This window comes from Macaca fascicularis, chromosome 8, assembly GCF_037993035.2.
Source record: "Macaca fascicularis isolate 582-1 chromosome 8, T2T-MFA8v1.1".
NCBI classification, from domain to species: domain Eukaryota; kingdom Metazoa; phylum Chordata; class Mammalia; order Primates; family Cercopithecidae; genus Macaca; species Macaca fascicularis.
The window spans coordinates 88,460,585-88,482,252 of NC_088382.1; the positions used below are offsets into that span (position 1 = coordinate 88,460,585).

General features: G+C 33.0%; 1 protein-coding gene across 9 annotated transcripts in view; it reads left to right on the forward strand.

Annotated features, from left to right (window-relative positions):
• ZC2HC1A (zinc finger C2HC-type containing 1A) overlaps positions 1-21,668 on the forward strand; it is a 53,709-nt gene that overhangs the window by 5,630 nt on the left and 26,411 nt on the right. For all 9 annotated transcript variants that reach the window (XR_012416468.1, XM_065519389.1, XM_065519391.1 and 6 more), the window contains 4 exons: positions 4,169-4,245; positions 6,963-7,079; positions 14,575-14,716; positions 16,849-16,997. Coding sequence is in view for 8 of the 9 variants with exons in the window: in XM_065519389.1 (XP_065375461.1) it covers positions 4,169-4,245; positions 6,963-7,079; positions 14,575-14,716; positions 16,849-16,997 (485 nt within the window). In the remaining variant the exon portion in view is untranslated. The remainder of the gene's footprint in view (positions 1-4,168; positions 4,246-6,962; positions 7,080-14,574; positions 14,717-16,848; positions 16,998-21,668) is intronic.

The window sequence follows — 21,668 nt, forward strand, 5'->3', positions numbered from 1 at the left end:
CTGAAATTTTAAAGTAAATTGAGCAAATATTAGCCTCATTTAACAGTTGTTAAACTGAGTCTGCCTATATGATTAGTCATACATTTTCTTCTAATTCATGTCTTAAAGACTTTTCTAATAAGGAGTTCTTTGCTGTAAGTCCTTTCAGGTTCTCAGTTCTCTGTGTAGATAAGTGGAAATTATTTCCTCAACATGGTATATACTACCTGAAGCATTCATTCTACCATCTGCAATTGGTTTAATCATTCTTATATATAAACTTTATTTAAAAAATCAGTAAGAAAGATGTCTTCTATGTAATATTCTTGCTAACGTGGTCTTAAGGTAGATTTTGTTAAATTACAGTATGTTACAAATAAAAGGGGACCATATATCATTTAACTTAAATTCCTTATTTTATATAAGAAAATCTAAATCTTAGAAAGCTTAAATATCTTGCCTGGGGACTCATAGTTCTCAGTGACAGAGCTGGGGACTTGAAGTCAGATAATATAAGACAAATTCCAGTGCTTTTTCAACTATAGTTGTCATGTCTTTTAATGAATTTAATTAGAGCAAAATGTGGCTTTTGACTCTGAGGCCTAAGGAATTTATCATAATCTGGGTAGAAGGTTCCATTAATATGTTTTTTAAAAATTATTTTAGTAATAAAATTTATATCCAGGCACGTGATGATTATTTTAATTTTAATTGAGTGAAAGGTGCAGCCACATTATTATTTAATTAGTTGCGTGTGTGAGGTCAGAATATTTTAACCCCTTGGTCCAATTAATCTTAATATAAGTATTACATGTATAAAATAACAATTCAAATAATACATACAGTTTGCATAACTAGGTAATCTTAACCTTATAGCAGTATACTTTCTATTATCTGGTGATAAAGAAAACATGATTTTTTTTTACCCTAGACTCTTCAGATCAACTCAGTATGCCACTTAACTGATCACCAGCAGTATTTCTTCATGCCTTGGAGATTAATAAGATAAAGTTTGTTTTTAAGGTTTAGTAATTTACCATAGAGATAACCTTTAAGGTAAAAGAACATGACAAATTGATTTGTTTAAAATAATTACCAGAAAACTACATATTTTCAACTAATCAGCTTGGTTATCCTTAAATTATGACTTTTCTGTGTTAATTCTGGTCTTTTTGCCCACTGATAACTCTTAAGCCCATTTTAATTGATAATTTTGCTTACTTCAAAATACAGTAAGAAGTATTTTTTACAACAACTGACAACTTACCAATGAAACTAAAGAAAACATGACAATGTGAAGTTTCACAATTTAAATTATAGAAATTATTTTAAATTTTTAAAAAAATTTTACTTTAAGTTCTGGGATACATGTGCAGAATGTGCAGGTTTGTTACATAGGTATACATGTGCCATGGTGGTTTGTTGCACCCATCAACCTGTCATCTAGGTTTTAAGCCCCACATGCATTAGATATTTGTCCTAATGCTCTCCCTCCTCTTGCCCCCTACGCCCTGACAGGCCCTGGTGTGTGATGTTCGCCTCCCTGTGTCCATGTGTTCTCATTGTTCACCTCCCACTTATGAATGAGAACATGTGGTGTTTGATTTTCTGTTCCTGTGTTAGTTTGCTGAGAATGATGGTTTCCAGCTTCATCCATGCCCCTGCAAAGGACATGAACTCATTCTTTTTTATGACTGCATAGTATTCCATGGTGGATATGTGCCACATTTTCTTCATCCAGTCTATCATTGATGGGCATTTGGGTTGGTTCTAAGTCTTTGCTATTGTAAATAGTGCTGCAGTAAGCATACGTGTGCATGTGTCTTTGTAGTAGAATGATTTATAATTCTTTGGGTATATATCCAGTAATGGGATTGCTGGGTCAAATGGTATTTCTGGTTCTAGATCCTTGAGGAATCACCACACTGACTTCCACAATGGTTGAATTAATTTACACTCCCACCAACAATGTAAAAGTGTTCCTATTTCTCCACATCTTCTCCAGCATCTGTTGTTTCCTGACTTTTTAATGATCGCCATTCTAACTGGCATAAAATGATATTCTGTTTTAGAGAATGAAAGCGTTGTCAAAATTGGAGAATTGTTACCTTCCTACTGGGTAGAAGTTCCCTCCATAGGTCTTGACATCAACACACATGCACATGTTGTATTTTGTCAATTACAGTGCTATGCTCTATGACCAGCTAATATTAGAAGACATTATAAATTTATATATATGTAATATATATATATATCTTTATTTTGGGTGAAGTAATTGCATTCTTTTCCAAAAAAGATTTCTTTGGGGTATAATTGCTTTTAAATTATCCCCAAATAGCATTATTTTAAAATGGGATTGTATGTGTTTATGCCTTATAGTGATGATAATTTTCTTTTTTAAAAAAATGTTTAAACATGTTTGATAGCTTGTGGAAATTAATGTCAAGAACTGGATTTTATTATATGGTAATATTCTGGTTGCTGTTATGTTTTAATTTTTTTGTATAAAAAATAAGAGATGATTTGGTTCTTAGATCTATTTAATAAGTAAGTAATAGAGATTATGTTAGCTTTATGAGAACAATAATTGTGTTATTCTGTCCTTGTGTTAATATTACTTAATGCATGCTTAGTATGTAGTTTTTCTATGTGCTGAATTTATTTTTCTCAATAGTTAATTTTTATAAGATTTTGCTTTGTCATCTATTTAACAAGTAGATAAGCAAATACACTTTTAAGTATAATATGTGGTGCTTTTTAATATTTTTTATTGATGAATTTTAAAATCATTCCTTATGTAAAAGAATACATGAAAACTATAAGCAAATTTAGTAGATTAGTTAGCATGTGATGTTACTTAGACCATCATTTTAAAGACATTCTTACCTAAATGAACCTAATGGTTTCCGTTTAGTAACTCTGGATTGTAGTGGACTTAAGTGATCCAGATAAATGAGATGCTGTCCCTAAATAGCTTAGCTCCTGGTGTTGGAGAAGGACAAATCAGGCAAATGTTAGCTTTGCTTTTGTGGTGTTGACTGCTTAACTGCCACCACACAACATTGCCTCCATCTGAGATGACAAGTAGTCACTATCCACCAGTCAAATAGGGCAGTGGAGTAACAGGAAAATGAGAAAACAAAACAATTCTTCTGTTACTGTATTTGAATGCAATCTTACTAATATCTATTTTGGTTTGCCTGTTTAGTTCTCCATGAACTCACTAAATGTCTTGGACCAGGTTATATGGAGTCATAATTGTACTTTTAAAAATTAGTTTGTTACTTCCAAAGGAAAATGTTTTTCTATTTGTCTTTCATATGATAAAAGAATTTCAGCATCTCTAAAATATTCAGCAGAAACTAAGGGGAAAATGTTACATGTTTAAGTATCATTTTTAGGAAATTACAGGTATGAAAACAAGTTTATGTTTGATATTTGGAAATAAAATAAAATGACAAAATGAATTATGTAGAGTCACAAAGAATGTAGGTTCTTTTTTTTTTTTTCTTTTTAGTAATAACATTTGTTGTATTCAGGTACATGATAGTTATATTAATTTTGTTAATAACTGAGTGAAAGTTGTAGCTACCTCTTTATTTAATTTTGTTTGTAAGGTCAGAATATCTCCATTTACTAGTCCACTGACTCTTTATAAGTTGTATATGTAAAAAATAATAATTCATATAATACATGTAATTGCATAACTAGGTGATAGCATTGCACTTTCTGTTTGGTGATAAACAGAATAAGATTCCTTTTATTCTATATACTTCAAATCATTGGAGGAAGTCGCTGAACTGATCACTAATGGTATTTCTTCATGCCTTGGAAATTAATAAGATAAATTTTGTTCTTAAAATGTAGTAATTTACCATAGAGATAGCCTGTAAGTTAAGAGAATATGACAAATTGATTTGCTTAAAATAATTACAAGAAAATTAGATATTCCCAACAGTATTAGTTTGGATATCTTTAAATCATGACTCTTGCATATTTATCTTGACCTTTTTCACCACTGATAACTAAGTATTATATTCCTTTTAATAGATAATTTTGCTTATTTCAAAATGCAGTAAAACATTTTTCACAAAAACTGATAATTTACCTATAAAACTAAAAGATTAAAATGTGAAGTTTCACAATTTTAAGTTATAGAAATTATTTATTAAATTCCTTCCTGTTTTAGAGAATGGAGGTGTTGTCCAAGTTGGAGAATTGTTACCTTGCAAGATTTGTGGAAGAACATTCTTTCCAGTAGCATTAGTGAGTAGACTGATTTTGTACCTTTATGGTTTTACAGATCTGTAATTGTTCAATAATTCTGGTCAATTCTCATGGGAAGAACTTATGTGGAACAGTTTTTCAAGAGTTAATGGGTAATATTCTTTGTTCAAGGGTCTTGATTTCAGCTATGCCATTCTTCCAGAATGCTTTCTTTCCTTCAGAATTTGGTCTTCAGAACTCTTCTATTAAAGTTTAAAGTTATTCCTAGTTTTATGAGACTCTTACCAAAAACAAACAAAATCACAACAAACGAAATCAGATACCTTAGAAATAAGTAATTATTTACAGATACAAAATAATATAATGTCTGGAATTTGCTTTATAGGACTTCAGGAAAAAATCAGGGATAGGTGAAACAAAATTGTTCAAATATTGGTAACTGTTGAAGCTGGGTGGTAAGTAGTAAAAGGGAATTAATTATCCTTTTTTGTCACCTCTTATGTTTGAAATGTTTCAAAGAAAAATATTTTTTCAATGTAAAAGTACACCTGAAATTTTTTATGCGTTCTTTAGATATGTTAGCTACTTAGTAAGTACAAATAAAAACGCTTTTAACTAATCTTAATAAAAATTACCTAATTAAATAGGGAATAATAAAAATTATGCCTATGTACCTTACATATTTTAATTTCAAACACAAATACACATTTATTAATACTTTGATGTAAGACAGGATTTTTCTGTGAATATGGATCTGCTGATTAAAGTTCTGCCCTATTCCGCTGTGCATCCTCTTACTTTTTCTAGTTTGTTTGTTTAAAGCAAAGTGAGGAATTAATGATCCAAAATGTCCTTCTGACTGTAAGAACCTTTTAAATAATGATGGCTTTTTTGTAATCTTTTAAAAACATCTTGCCCACACATTCAATGATTTTTTTTCTTATCAATTTATTATTTTTCAGAGTGTTCAGCTGAATTTCACAGCAAAAAAAAAAAAAAAAAAAAAAAAAAGCCTTTTTCTGCTTTCTTTTATGTGGTATTTAACTTAATAATGTTATAACGACTAAAACTTGAGTTATGTTGGGAAACAAACACCACATACACTTGACATATATAACTTAATAAGGAACATATATACGTGGGTCCACTAGGTAGTCATCTGCTATCCTCATTTAAAAAAAAATACTTAAGAGCTGTAATTATAGTGCTTGTTTGTTGAAATGAAAACTGAAAATAAGTATGTAAAGCAGTTGATTGCTAATTGTGTACTGAAAGCCTAAGAGACTCCAAGACACCAAATAATCCAGTTTTGAGGTTTTGTTTTTCCCACAGAAAGTTTGACAGTTCTACCTTCTTTAGTGTTTATGAAAATACAAAAGAAAAAAGTGTATTTAGTGTACCGATGTCATCAGTCATCGTGGTTAATATATTGGAGAGAAAATGTTTATCCAGTTGGTTTACTGGAGGTCATTTAAGACAGCTTCCATTCTAATGTCCCTAAACTGAATAACTGAATAAATGAATGAATGGACAACTCCATAAAAACAAACAAACAAACAAAAAACCTGTAGGAGTTTTAAACACTAGATAGCTCAAGAAAAATCCTAGGTGAAGAAAACTGCTAAGTTTGAGTTCCAGAAGGGAGGAAAAGAATTAGTATGAGGGAAGGACACAAATCAGACCACCTGTCCTATTAGTTTGTGTTAACTTTATATTAGCATACTACTGTTATGTTAACTTTAGTAATCCAAACTACTACTCTTACGTTAACTTTTGTAATCCTAAAACTAATGTATTCTTTGTATTTTCTTTTTCTAGTGTCTATGTTCAGGTATTTAATGGAGACTTTTTTTTTTTTTTCCCAGTGTAGTAATTTTGACTTTGTTACTTTTTCTTAGTGTTACAGGACAGAGAAATATGTTACAGGAAAAGGGTCCCAATGGAGACCCTAAAAGAGAGTTTTTGGATTTTGCACACGAGTTGAGGGCGAGTTCGCAGTGCAAAGTGAAAGCAAGTTTTTTAAGAAAGTGATGAAAGAACTGGTACTCCATAGACAGAGCAGCCCTGAGGACTGCTGGTTGCCCATTTTAATGGTTATTTCTTGATGATATGCTAAACAAGGGGTGGATTATTCATGCCTCCTCTTTTTAAAACATATAGGGTAAGTTCCTGATGTTACCATGGCATTTGTAAACTGTCATGGCACTGGTGGGAGTGTAGCAGTGAGGCTGACCAGAGGTCACTCTCGTCACCATTGTGCTTTTGGTGGGTTTTGTCTGGTTCCTTTACTGCAACCTATTTTATTAGAAAGATCTTTATGACCTGTATTTTGTGCTGATCTCCTATTTTATCCTGTGACTTAGAATGCCGTAACCATCTGGGAATGCAGCCCAGTAGGTTTCAGCCTCATTTTACCCAGCTCCTGTTTAAGATGGAATTGCTCTGGTTCACACACTTCTGACATTAGTAATGTACAAACTAGGAGAAGAATATTAAATAACTTAATGAAATGTTAGAATAGTGTTTATAATTTTTTTTTTTTTTTAACGAGAAAGATAACTTAGAGCATGCATTATACATACCTTTTACAACTTAACTTTTGGTTAAGGCAAGGTGTATCTTATTTATTTATTATTTTGTATTCAGATTTTTCATTTGGCCTCAGATTTTTAAACTGGTCTCAATGTAAATAAAGTTCTCTAGTCTTACCTTCTGTAGAAAAGATAATGATAGGCTACATTTCTTTTTCTTAACAGAAAAAACATGGACCCATTTGCCAGAAAACTGCTACTAAAAAACGGAAGACTTTTGATTCAAGCAGACAGAGAGCTGAAGGAACTGATATTCCAACAGTGAAACCTCTCAAACCAAGGGTAACTATATAACCTTTTGAACAGTATGAACCTTGGTGTTATGTATGTTGAAAAATATTATATTATCTGTTACATTAAGATTAAGAATAAGCACAATTATCTGCTACATTAAAATTAAAGAATAAATACAATTGTATCTTTAGAAATTATCAGAAGCTTATAAAACAAATTTTATTTTAAACAATAAGCTTTTAAACTTCAAAGGAGAGACCAAGGTGTGGTCTCAAACTCCATCAATTACAGTGAGATTTTTATAGCATTGGAGAGCCAATTGCTGTCCCACATTCTTTTCAAGTCATTATTAAAAGCTTTCAGTAAAACTTAAGTTCTTATTTATTACATCTTCTACCATTATGATAATGTCTACATCCAGAAAGTTAAGCAATTATTTACAGACATTTTAGCATAACAGATACTGCTTATTTTGACATATTGATTGCCAGGATTTGTAATCTGTATAATGTTTCTAAGGAAAAGTTTTATCAGTTGTTCAGTGTCCAGATATAGTTATTGTCAGTTTATTTTCTTTCTTGAAACCAAAGCAATGAACCTATTGTGATAATCTCTCCTTACTATCTGTCATATATTATAGTAATCCCTTGGTATTTGTGGGAGATTGGTTCCAGGACCCGCCTCTGATATCAGTATCTGTGGATACTCAAACTCCTTATGGCATAATACTTATGCACATCCTCCCATATACTTTATGTCTAGATTACCTATAATTTAATGCAATGTAAATAGTTGTTGAATTGTGTCTTTAATGTTTGTTACTTTTTATTGTTACATGGTTGTTTACTTTTTTCCTGAATGTTTCTGATTCATGGTTGGTTGAATCCATGGATGCGCAAGCCATGAATGTGGAACCCATGAGTAGTAAGGGCCAACTACGTATTGCTAGGAGTAAATTACTTATGTACTTATTCAGCATAGTTGTGAAGCATCGTTTGAGTGAAATGGTCTAAGCTAAGTACCTGATTGAATAGGTTTTTGAAACAAAATCCTACTGTTAATGATAATAACTTCTTCCAGTGGTATAAGAACATTTTTCTATGGGGAAATTAATCTTACTAATAAAAAATCATTTGATGATAGAAAAATTAGATGTTCATTTTTATTTTTACTGTGAACATTTAAAGTAAGGATGGTAAGGTTTGAATAAACTACATAAATCAATATATGACGTTTTTCTTAGGTACCTGCTACCTATATTAGCCTTAACTTGCTTTGATAGATAAAATTGCCAAATCTTTGGAGGCAGTACAATATAGTGCGTGCTAAATTGGTTCAAGAGTCATACTGTCTGAATTTAACCTTCACTTTGCTACATACCGTATTATTCTGAGCAAGTTATTGTAATTATGCTTCTGTTCTCTGTAAAATGGTGATAGTAGTAGTATTTATCTTGTGTGGTTATTGTAGGGATTACATAAGATTATCCATGGTGATTTCAATGAATATTAGTCATCCTGTTTCTTTTATAAGGAATTGGGGTTGTAAACTTAAAAACTGAATCATAGGAAAAAGCAAAGTGAAAACCATTGATTTGAATTAAGTGTTCATTGCCCTGTTACCTAAAACTGTGGCCCACAGAGCAGTAATAGCGGCAGTATTTGGGAACTTGTTAGACATGCAGAATCTCAGCCTCCTCCCAAACATACTGAATTAGAATCATTTTAAGAACATCCTTGGGTGAGTCATATGCATATTAAAGTTTGAGAAGCAGTGTCTTAGAAGCTTTGTATGTTGTAAGTGTAGTTCTTAATATATTTACCTGTATCAAGAAAATCCTACAAAATCATAAGCAGAGTGGGCAAAGCAAATACAAATTTCGTTTTTGGAAAAACAAAAGGTAGGCATAATTCATAGATTACCAAATATACATAAGGACTGCCCCAAAGCAGTTGAAATCCAGGAGAAATTACCCATAAGAGGAGGTATAGGAAATTGCTTGGGGGCCTGTGGCTGGATTCTGGAAAGATTTCCAGAATCTACCTTAAAGGTGAGGGGTTTCCTCATCTTAAAAGTGATTCCTTAAAGGTGAGAGATCTTATCAGATAGTATCTTTATCTATTGTTTAGTACAACCAAGGCAGAAACTGGGAGGAGCTGAAGGAATTTGGATAGCTACCAGCTGGAATGAGCAGGGCTGAAATTGTATAAAAGCCAAGAGGGAGAGAATGGTGGGAGTGGGAATAGATTGTTGAGGAGGCCTAGTATCAGAGGCCCTTAGAAAACATTAGTGAAAATGCCTTTCCTGAAGATGAACGGCCTGACCTAAAAGGCTGTGACCTTTTTTTTTTTTTTTTGAAGTGGTTCTCATAGGATCTGAGGGAAGCAGGGTGTAATTACACAGACACCTTATTTGCAGGAACTAGTCTGAATCTGTTGCAATAGAGAGGAGAGCTGCTGGTTTGTATAGCTACCCTGGGCCTCTCCTCCCAAAAACTTCTTGCAAATAGCTGAACCAGGAAATCTATGCTGAATAGTAGAAATGAATAATAGAAGTGATGAATAATAGAAAGTATATTAGCTCAGCATTGAAAAAAGATGCTATGAGATAAAAGGTAGAAAAAAACAGCAAAACTTGCCAGTAGATGAGTAATAATCATAGAGCAGATGAATGTTATGATCAGATATTTTGCTATAAAATAAGAAACTTTAAAAAGTCAGTAATCTCAAACATCTAAATTTGCTGACATTTAAGATTTTTGCATTTATATTAATTAGAGAAATAGATATGTAATTCTTCTTTTTGTCAGAGTTTTGCTGCTCTCAGAACAATATCTGGAAAGTTGTTTCGTTGTTTTCTATTCTCTGAATTATATGTCTACAAAAAGTAAAAATTAAAGGCAGCTGAGCCAGGAGGTTTCTTTGTGGGAAGGAAAATATTTTCTAAGATAAATATGACTATTTTGATTTTATATTTGTTCTGGTATCTGTTTTGTTGTGTTTTCCAAGGACATTGCCCATTTTGTCATAATTATCAAATTTATTGGCATACAGTTTCTTTATAGTATCTTCTTGTCTTTCTCATATTTGTGTATTATTTTTCATTCCTTAATAATTTGAGTTCTCTTTTTTCCTTTTTGTTTCTTTTCTTTTTTTTTTTTTTTTGAGACAGAGATCTTACTATGTTGACCAGGCTGGTGTTGAACTCTTGGCCTCAGGTGATTTCTCCCACTTTTACCTCACAAAATGTTGGGATTACAGGCATGAGACATCATACCCAGCCATCTTTTAAAGTACCATCTTTTGACTTTGTGGATTCAACACATAATTCTTGATTTTAAAAATATAGACATAATAGGAATAGTTGGATATCTCAATAATATTACAAAATAAATCTCTGTAGCATGTGAGCCAGCATCATGTTTAGTGGAGGACACTAGAGGCAGTTCCCATTAAATCAAGGAGAAGGTTAAACTGTAACCAGTAAGTGCCAGCTGATACAGTTAGATAAGAAGAAGAAATTAGACGCCTAGATGTATTAGTCCATTTTCCTACTGCTATTAAGAAATACTGGAGACTGGGTAATTTATAAAGAAAAAGAGGTTTAATGGACTCACAGTTCTATGTGGCTGGGGAGGCCTTACATCATGGTGGAAGGTGAAGAAGGAACAGTCATATCTTCCATGGCAGCAGACAAAAGCACGTGTGCAGGGAAACTTCCCTTTTTAATAAAACCATCAGATCTTGCAAGAATTATTCACTATCACAAGCACAACACAGGAAAAACCTGCCCCCGTGATTCAGTTACTTCCTAACGGGTTCCTCCCACAACCTGTGGGGGATTATGAGAACTACAATTCAAGATGAGATTTGTATGGGGACACCACCAAACCATATAATTCCGTCCCTGGCCACTCCCAAACTTCACGTCCTCACATTTCAAAACCAATCATGCCTTCCCAACAGTCCCCAAAGTTTGGCTTAACTCATTTCAGGATTAAGTCTAAAGTCCACAATTCAAAGTCTCATCTGAGACAAGGCAAGTTTCTTCTGCCTGTAGTCTCTAAAATCAAAAACAAGTTAGTTACTTCCTAGATACAACAGGGATACAGGCATTGGGTAAATACACCCATTCTAAATCAGAGAAACTGGCCAAAACAAAGGGGTCACAGACTCCATGCAAGTCTGAAATCCATTAGGGCGGTCGTTAAACCTTAAAGCTCTGAAACTTTGACTCCGTGTCTCACATCCAGGTCATGCTGGTTCTAAAGGTGGGCTCCCATGGCCTTGGGCAGGGACTCCAATCTCATATTTCCCTTCTGCAGTGCCCTAGCAGAGGTTCTCCATGAGAGCCCTACCCCTGCAGCAAACTTCTTCCTGGACATCCAGGTGTTTCCATACATTCTCTGAAATCTAGGCAGAGGTTCCCAAACCTCAACTCTTGATTTCTATGCACCTGCAGGCTCAACACCATGTGGAAGCTGCCAAAGCTTGTGGCTTGTACCTCTGGAAGCCATGGCTCTACTTGTACCTTTGTCCCTTTTAGCCATGCTTAGAGCAGCTGGGACGCAGGGCACCGAGTCCCTAGGCTGCACACAGTAGGAGGACCCTTGACCTGGCCTAGGAAATAATTTTTCCCTTCTAGGCCTCTGAACCTGTGATGGGAGGGGCTGCCATGAAGGTCTCTGATGTGCCCTGGAGACATTTTCCCCTTTGTCTTGGTGATTAATATTCCATTCCTTATTACTTATACAAATTTCTGCAGCAGGCATGAATCTCTCCCCAGAAAATGGTTTTCTTTTCTATTACATTGTTAGACTGTAAATTTTCCAAACTTGTATGTTCTGCTTCCTCTTGAATGCTTTGCTCCCCAGAAATTTCTCCCACCAGAAACCCTAAATTATCTTTCCCAAGTTTAAAGCCACAGATCTCTATGGCAAGAGCAAAACGCTGCCAGTCTCTTTGCTAAAGCATAACAGGAGTCACCTTTGCTCCATTTCCCAACAAGTTCTTCATCTCCATCTGTGATCACCTTAGCCTGGACTTTGTTGTCCATATCACTATTAGCATTTTGGTCAGATCCATTCAACAAGTTTCTAGGAAGTTCCAGACTTTCCCACATTTTTCTCTCTTCTTCTGATCCCTCCAAACTGTTTCAGCCTCTGCTTGTTACCCAGTTCCAAAGTTGCTTACACATTTTGGGTTATCTTAATAGCAGTACCCCACTCCACCAGTACCAACTTACTGTATTCGTCCATTTTCGTACTGCTATGAAGAAATGCCTGAGACTGGGCAATTTATAAAGAAAAAGAGGTTTAACGGACTCACAGTTTCACATGTCTGGGGAGGCCTCACAATCATGGTGGAAGGTGAAGAAGGATCAAAGGCACATCTTACATGATGGCAGGCAAGAGCGTGTGTGCAGGGGATCTGCCCTTTGTAAAACCATCAGATCTCATGAGACTTATTCACTGTCATGAGAACGGCACAGGGAAAACATGCCCCCGTGATTCAATTACCTCCCACCGAGTACCCCCCATAACACGTGGGGATTATGAGAGCTACAATTCAAGATGAGATTTGGGTGGGGCACAGCCAAACTATATCAATAGATGTTTGAAAAGACTAGGTAAAACCATCATTATTAGAAGATATGATATACCTGGAAAACCCAAGATAATTAAGTGAGAAATTACTACAAACAATAGGAGTAAAGGGAAGTAATGTGGTAGGTTACTATGCAAAAATTACTAAGCTTCATATACTCAGCAAACAGTCTCTTGAGACATAACAATGGGGAAAGGACCCTCTGCAAAAGAACAACACAAGGTATGAAATACTTAGGAGTAAACTTTGTAATAAAAATACAAGACTTCCACAAAGAAAAAAAAATACTACTGAAAGATAAAAATGAACTGTTTTTCAAATGGAAATATATCCCATATTCTTGTATCGGTAGGTTCAACCTAATAAAGATTTTAAGTTTCTCAACTTGTTTATAAATGTGATTCTTAATTTTTAAAAATTATACAAGTTGATTCAAAAGTTTACCTGGAAAAATTTATATACATGAATAACTAGGAAAATATTAAAAAAGCTTAATAAAATATTACCCTATCAGATATTAAAATACATTGTCTCAATATTGAAGAAAATACTGGTGCTAACACAGGATAATCAGAACCGTGGAACAGAAGAGAAAGTTCAGAAATACACCCAAATTCAGAAAGGAATTTAGTGTATTATACAGGTGTTATTTCAATTCTGTTGGTAGAGGGAAGCAGGGAGGGGAGAGCCACTAAAGGACAGGAAAAGTTCATAGCCATGTTAAAAAAAAAAAAAAAGCAAAATGTGATTCAATTTGTCACTCCACACACAGCAGGATAAATTCCACATGAATAAAAGATTTAAGAAATTTTAATTGATACTGGAAGTTGTAGACTTCCAGTAAACATGGGAAAATTTTATTTTTTCTTGGTGTGAGGTTGCACCTGGCTAATGCAGATCCAGAGGCCATAAAAGATTAGTAAATTAAACTGTAATTAAAAAATAAGTATACATAGTAAAAAATGATCCATAGACAAGGTCAAAAGACCTTTTTAAATTGTTGGTGGGAAGGAGGGAATAGTTTCCTATAAAAAATTACTTGAAATTATTACATTAAAGGCCAGTAACTCAGTGAGTAAGTTGATGAGGAATATAAATAGTCCACAGTAAAGGCAATACATTAAATGATTCTTAACAATTTAAAAAGGTACCCAGTCTCAATCATTATAAGAGAAAATCCAATTAAATACAGAAAGTAAGGATTATTTTTCATATTTCTAATTGATTCAAAAGACAAATGATAGATAATATACTCTGTTAGAGGATCTATGGGAAAACAGGGAAATACACTGTCTTAGTCTCGTTTCTGTTGCTGTAATAGAATACCACAAACAGGGTAATTTGTAAAGAAAATAAGTGTATCTCTCACAGTTCTGGAGGTTAGGAAGTCCAGGAGCATAGTGCTGGCATCTGGCAAGGGCCTTCTTGCTGCATAATCCCATGATGGAAGGGCAGGTGTGCCTGTGAAACAGAGAAAATGGGGGCCAAACTCAATCTTTTATCAGGAACCCACACCCTCAATAACTAATCTGCTACTGGGGTAATGTCATTAATCCATCATGAGGGCAGAATCATAATGACTTAATCACCTTTCAGATGTCCCCACTTTGTAATACTGTTATAATATTAATTACATTTTAACATGAGTTTTGGAGGGAACATTCAACCACAGCAACAGTCTTAGTGGCAGGATAAATGGATGTAACACCTACAGAAGGCATTTTAGCAGTGTCTTTTGCAATGAGAACTGCATGAAGAAATTGAATATAAAATTGCAATGTAGTTGCATAAAGTTTCTCTTTAAAATTATAAATTTGAGAAGGATATCATTTAAGGACTCCTGATAAGAGAACATTTAAAATGATATGGCATTATCTGATATTTTATTTCAATATACTAAAAAGATACTGTTTGTTTATGTATTTATTTATTTATAGCCAGAACCACCAAAGAAACCATCTAATTGGAGAAGAAAACATGAAGAATTCATTGCTACCATAAGAGCAGCTAAAGGCCTTGATCAGGCCCTCAAAGAGGGTGGCAAACTTCCTCCTCCTCCTCCACCTTCTTATGATCCTGGTATATGGAATATTGTTGACAGAAATGTTCATGTGGGAAGAAAATAATGATAGAGTTTTTATGAATTTTAACTTGTTAAGCTTAACTTATAATCATGGAGTTTTATGAAGCATAATCTTTAAATGATTTGGTGTAAAACGGTGGTAATCTAGTCATGTAGGCTTATAAAGACATTAATTTGGAACACGGAAGTGTATTATGTTTTTATTTTAATACTTTTATTTAAGCATAAGGCATTATAATATCATTTAAAAATTATTATGGTAACTATTACATGTGAGCATTACAGCAAATATTTTAACCATGCTCACTGCGAATTGAAATGTAGTCATTCAGTAGGAGTCATATAATTTTGTTGCCTGGTTCCTTGGTATCTTCTCATCTGGGATTGATAAAAAAAAAATCGTAACTTTCCTAAAATGTGTAATTCATGTGGCTCGACTACATTTATGCCTTAAATTTGTATATTGTTAATTTTTTTTCATTGAGCACGTAAAAGTTGCTTGATTCGTTGTTACTAAAAGCAAAGCAAGATTTTTGCAACCCTGTATGAGATACTGAGATACCAGAGCCCCCAGTGGCCTAATGGATAAGGCATTGGCCTCCTTAACGCTTGGGCTTTGAGATGCTGAGATACCGAAAGACTTAAAGTGACAAAGGTGACACTTTGACATTTGTTATTAGAGCAGCCTAAAGAGATTGTTAATGTAACGGGGTAGCCACATTAATATTATGTTAGTACTCTAGATTGGGATTTATTTTCTAACAAAGAGAAAGTTCTTTAGCAAATCTAGATATGATCGTTTTTGACATTTTACTATAGAGGAGAGATATAGTATATTTACAGATATAATAAATATCTTAGATTTTATATGCCATAGGTTTCTGTTGCAACAAATAAACTATAGACAAATATATAAATGAATGAGCATGGCTGTGTTTCTGTAAAACTTCATTTACAAAGACAGGCTCCAGGCAGGCAGGATTTGGCCCGTGGGCCATACTTTGTGAAACCCTGTTCTAGAGTATTAATAATTAACATATATGAATGAATGTTTCTGGTATGCTTCAACTGATCCTGGGTCTCTTTTAATACTACCTTTATTTTCTTCATGAACTTGAGTTTTCTCTGTGCTTTGAAGATATTTAGATATTGTGTCTTACTCTACATAGCTACATTTCTCATGTCTAATATAAGAGAGTGAGAGGGTACAAGTTCTTCAGGATCATTTGGGCTTTAGAAGTTTTTTTAATCTTTTGGGCCTGACAAAAACAACTTATTTCTTTGTTATGAGAGGTTTAAGACCTACTCCAGTAGTAAGCAGGACAAATTTTTGAGCTGCAGATGAATATAAATTGTAAAGGGCAAACTCTCTATCAAAAAGTAAACCTGTTAAAATAAATTATAAACCTGTTAAGATTCTTTTTTGACACTACTAAATTTTTACATTTATTCCCAGTGTCTCATTTAGTTATTTTACAATGCTACAAAATATGGTTCTGGAATAATTTCAAAAGAAGTCTGATTTACAGTATGTTTTGCATTTTGGGAAGATATTTTATCTTGGAAACATTTGCTGTTTCTTAAATTTGAATTATGTCAGTGAGATATATTTTAATCACTTCTTCCATCTGTTGAGACTTTTAAGAGAAAATAGCACTTTAAAGATAAGTAAACTATTTCTTAACAGTTTTCCATTAGATGAAATAAAAAATTTTAATAGATGAGCCTATATTTTAAAATGTATTTTAATGTCACATATTATTACTTCCTAACTAGTCTGCTGTATAAAATATATATCCATTATAAATGAAAACATAAAGGCAAAAAAGAAAGAATGTTTTTCCTCTGCTTACTCTTTTGTACTAAGGATTTATCTTTTGTTCTTTTTCCTTCACACATTTGATTCAAAGCTAGGAGAAAATTGGAATTCATGTACCAGCAGACTTTTTTTTTAAGTCTTTACTGAGTTTAGACAAGTCAAACTGGGTAGTTATAAGGATATGGGAGATTTTCTTATCAGACATTATTACTTATATTTTTTGAATGACTCTGCATAGAAACTTAAGATTTTTTAATGTCCTTTTCAAGTACTATGCTATTAATCTGTTTCTGTTTTTATCTGTTATAGATTATATTCAGTGTCCATATTGTCAGAGGAGATTCAATGAAAATGCAGCTGATAGACATATAAATTTCTGTAAAGAACAGGCAGCACGTATTAGTAATAAAGGCAAATTTTCTACAGATACCAAAGGAAAACCAACTTCTCGGACACAGGTGATAAGTTCAGTTTTAATAATTGCTATAAATGAGAAAATAGCTCATTGACTTTCATAGATTATTGTTTATGCTTTTCATGACATTAGACTATATTTTTCTCACCTGCTTTTATATATATATAGTTATATATATAGTTTTATATATCTATAACAGTTGTATGCTTTTAGCTCTTATATCTGTAAATCATTTCAAGCTAATTGTGTATAGTGTGAAGTAAGGGGCAATTGTTCCTTTTTTTCTGTGTGGATATTCTATTGTCTTAGCACGTTTTATATATATATATATAAAATATATAAAAAGCTATATATGTATACATGTTTTTAGATTGAGTGAAAGAGCTTATTATATATTCTTGGTCTTTTCTCAGATGTGTATTAAGAATATTTTCTCCCATCCTGTGACATGGCTTTTCATTTTCTTAAGGATGTCTTTTGAAGAGCAAAAATTTTAAAATGTGATTAAGTCCAATTTATTAATTCTTTACGATTTATGCTGCTTATGTTGTATCAAAGAAATCTTTGCCTATACTAGGGTTGCAAAGATTTTTCTCCCATGTCTTCTATAAGTTTTATGTTTTTAGCTCTTACATCTATAAATCATTTCAGGCTAGTATTTGTGTATAGTGTGAAGTAAGGGGCAGGTTTTCCTTTTGTTTTCTATGTGGATATTCTATTGTTTTAGCACAGTTTGTTTAAAGGACTTTCTTTTCCCTGATGAATTACCGAGACACCTTGGTTGGAAATCAGTTGAATATAAACGTATGGGTGTATTTCAGGACATGCTGTTCTGTTCCATTGATTTATATCCCTGTCCTTTAGTCAATACCACATTCTCACTATACTGAATAGTGAACCTTAATAAGTCTTAAAATCAAGTCGTCTAAATTTTCCTACTTGAATTCCTTTTAAAGTTTTCTTTGGCAAGCCGGGTGCAGTGGCTCACGCCTGTAATCCCAGCACTTTGGGAGGCCGAGGTGGGCAGACCACGATATCAGGAGATCAAGACCATCCTGGCTAACATGGTGAAACCCCATCTCTAATGAAAATACAAAAAATTAGCCGGTCATGGTGGCGGGCACCTGTAGTCCCAGCTGAGGGAGGCTGAGGTGGGAGAATGGCGTGAACCCAGGAGGATGAGCTTGCAGTGAGCCTAGATTGCACCACTGCACTCCAGCCTGGACGACAGAGCAAGATTCTGTCTCAAAAAAAAAAAAAAACATTATCTTTGGCTATTCTTGATTTATTCTTATATATACATTTAGAATTGACTAGTCAACATCTACAAAAAATGACTTCTAGCATTTGACTGAGATTATATTAAATTCATAAATCAATTTGTGGAGAATTGGCATTTTAACAATATTGAATTGTTCAGTTCATGAACCTGTTATATTTTCTGATCATTTAGGTTTCATTTTAGCAGTGTTTTGTAGTTTATGTTATATAGGTCATATACATATTTTGTTAGATTTTTCCAAGTATATCATGTATATGGATGATCTTATAAATAGAATTTTATTTTATTTCATTTTTAGTTGTTTTTTGCTTGTTTAGAAAAACTGGATTTTTGTATATTAATCTTATACCCTGCTATTTTGCTAAATTCATTTACTAATAATAGTCTTCTTGTAGATTTCTTAGGACTTTTCTGTATATACAGTCATGTCACCTGTAAATAAGGACAGTTTTATTTTCTTCCCTCCAACCTTTTGGCTTTTATTTCTTTTTTGTGATTTACTACATGGGCTAGACTAATGTTGAATAGAGGTGATGAGAGTGGACCTCCTTGCCTTGTTTTTCTATTCTTAGGTGAAAAGCATTGTTTTTCATCATTGTGTATGATGTTCCATCAATTACTGAGGGAAATATGTTAAAATTATGACGTTTTTTACATTTCTCTTTAGGTTTGCCTGCTTTTGATTCAAAATTTTGAATTTCTCTTATTGTTTGCATATGCACTTATAAATTGTGATGTCTTCCCCATTTATTGACCCTCTTATCATTATGAAGTGTTCCTTTTTGTCTGTGGCAATATTCATTGTGTTGCAGTATGTTTCATGTGATAAGAATATAGCCATTTTAGCATAATTATGCTCACTTCTTTTCTCTCTGTTCCTTAACTTATGTGTGTGTTTTTGCCTTGCTATAAATGGTTTTTATATTTCTTTTTTAAAAATCAAATCTAGTAACTTCATCTTTTTGGTCAAATTGCCTGTCACTTACATTTGATGCAATTATTGATTTGGTTATATTTAGGTCTGCCATCTGTTTTCTCTTTTTGTAATTTTTTTAAAAATTCATCATTTATTTTCCCTTTTGTATTCATAAGATTTCATTTTCTTTATTGGCTTTCTAGCTATAACTCTTTGCAGTGTTTAAAAGTGATTGCTCTAGGAATAAAAAATGCATCTTTGACTTACCCATATCTATGGATATTTTTATTTACCTCTGACCGGTTAGTGCTATTGTTTCACATATGTAACTCTAGACATTATAAGCCTATCAGTACTCTTGATTTGTATTGTTATACTTACTGCTTTATTATATATATTTATTGAAATTATAAATTTGCAGATTATAGTTGTATATATTATGGGGTACAAAGTGATATTATGATTCATGAATTCAATGTGGAATGATGAAATCAAGCTAATTAACATACTGTCACCTCAAGTACTTACCATTTTTTGTGGTAAGAACATTTGAAAATGTTTTCTCTTTGCAATTTTGAAAGGTATGATATATTATCATTTAGTGTATTCACCATGCTGTGCAGTATATCTCAAAATAAAGACCACAACAAAAACTTATGCCTTTGACCATCATCTTCTCCTTATTCTTTCCCCCCTTTCCCCCTCATTCTAGCCTCTGGTAACTACCATCAGTTCTTTGCTGCTTAGAGTTCCATTGTTTTAGATTCTACATGTAAGTGAGGACATGTGGTATTCATATGCCTGTGCCTGGCTTAATTTCTCCAATTCCAATCCCTGTAGTTCAGTCTTATTTATTATTATTATTATTTAATCCTTAACTACTAAGTCTGCCACCTGTGTTCATTTGCAGTTAGTTTCTGTTGACTTGACATTTTTGCTAATATGGATCATGTTTTCTGTTTCTTTGCTAGTAATGTTTGGTTGAAAACTAGACATGACATGATAGGTAATATATATCAATTTCTGTTTTGTTTTTTTGTAGTGTTTTTACTTTCTTTCCTTTTTTAGGCGGGGAGCAGTAAGGAGGTCTAAGTGTAGGTGGTTAAATCCAGGGTGTGCAGTGTAGGTTTTCCAGTGGTTTCCAGTCATCTGTTTTGTTGTAATTGCTATCTGTAGGATGGTTATATAGGCACTTCACTCCTCCAACATGGAGCTTGTAATTTGTTATTGTGTTTTTAATTTCTTGCAGTTGGCTGACTATTTTTCTAATTTCCTATTTTTTTATACTTTGTAATTTTCTATTAATATATTCATAGTTGTCTCCTATTTCTTTATATGTAGTACTCATAATTGTTGTAATGTATGTCTGATAATTATAGTAGTATCCGGTGACCTGTATGGATATGGTCCTTGTTTTTTTTTCTCATTCAGGTTCCTTATATCCTTATTTCCCTGATTATTATTGACCTTTGCTGCTTGTTACAAGTAAAAAATTACTCGTGATTATTGTTCATGCCTTCCTCCAGAGAAGATGTGTGCTTATTCCTTTTAGGTATCTATGAGTATTATCAGTCTGGAAACATTTGAAAACAAATTATTGACTTAGTTTGCTTGACCAGCCTAATAAGGCAAATTTATACAGCAAATCCATGTGATGTTCAGGTAGTTATTACAATCCCACATGGTTTGGCCTGGAAATTTCTTCTTTTCCTCTCATTTGACATTCAGTGCTTTTACAATGATTTCTTATTCTTTCCTGAACATTTTTAGTTGTTAGTTGAAAGGTTGGTCTAAATAGTAAATTCTACCATTTTGTCAGAAATGGATGTCCTGCAGGTTCTTTAGACTATTTCCAATTTCATTAGTCATTAGTCTTTGTATAAATATTTTTGTAAGGAAATGTATGAGATTTGTGAGCAACATAAAAACACAAATAATAATTACCAAATAATAATGAATGAAAGAAATATGTTTAATATAATTATATAAAATGATTTCATTCTCCTCATCATTAAAATAGATTTATATAAAATTATTGGTTGATAGAGTCATTTTGAAAGTCTTCATAATAACACACAAAACCGTTGATTGATAGAGTCATTCTGAAAGTCTTTATATACCAGTAGACTTTCAGCTTGATGTTGTAGAATAGACAGAATATAGCTCAGAAAGGAAGGAGTCAGATTATCTAGGTCAGGGAAACAGCAAGATACCGAGGGAGAGGTGAATAATGTTTTATACAAGTGGTATTCGGAAAGGAAACTAACCTGACTAGTTCTTGTTGAAAGTAATGGGAAATATTATAGGATATAGATAAGGTTGTTCTAGCTTCTGAGTATCTCAGAAAAGTCAACAATAAAATTTAGTAAAATAGTGGGAAGTCTTATATAGAGAGGAGAAAAGCAAAACATTTTTTGGAGACATGTTCTGCCTAAGTATTTGTAAGCCATTAAGTTGTTAATAATTTCTATTATAAACATAAACATCTTCAGTCTCCAATATGTAATGCTACCAGA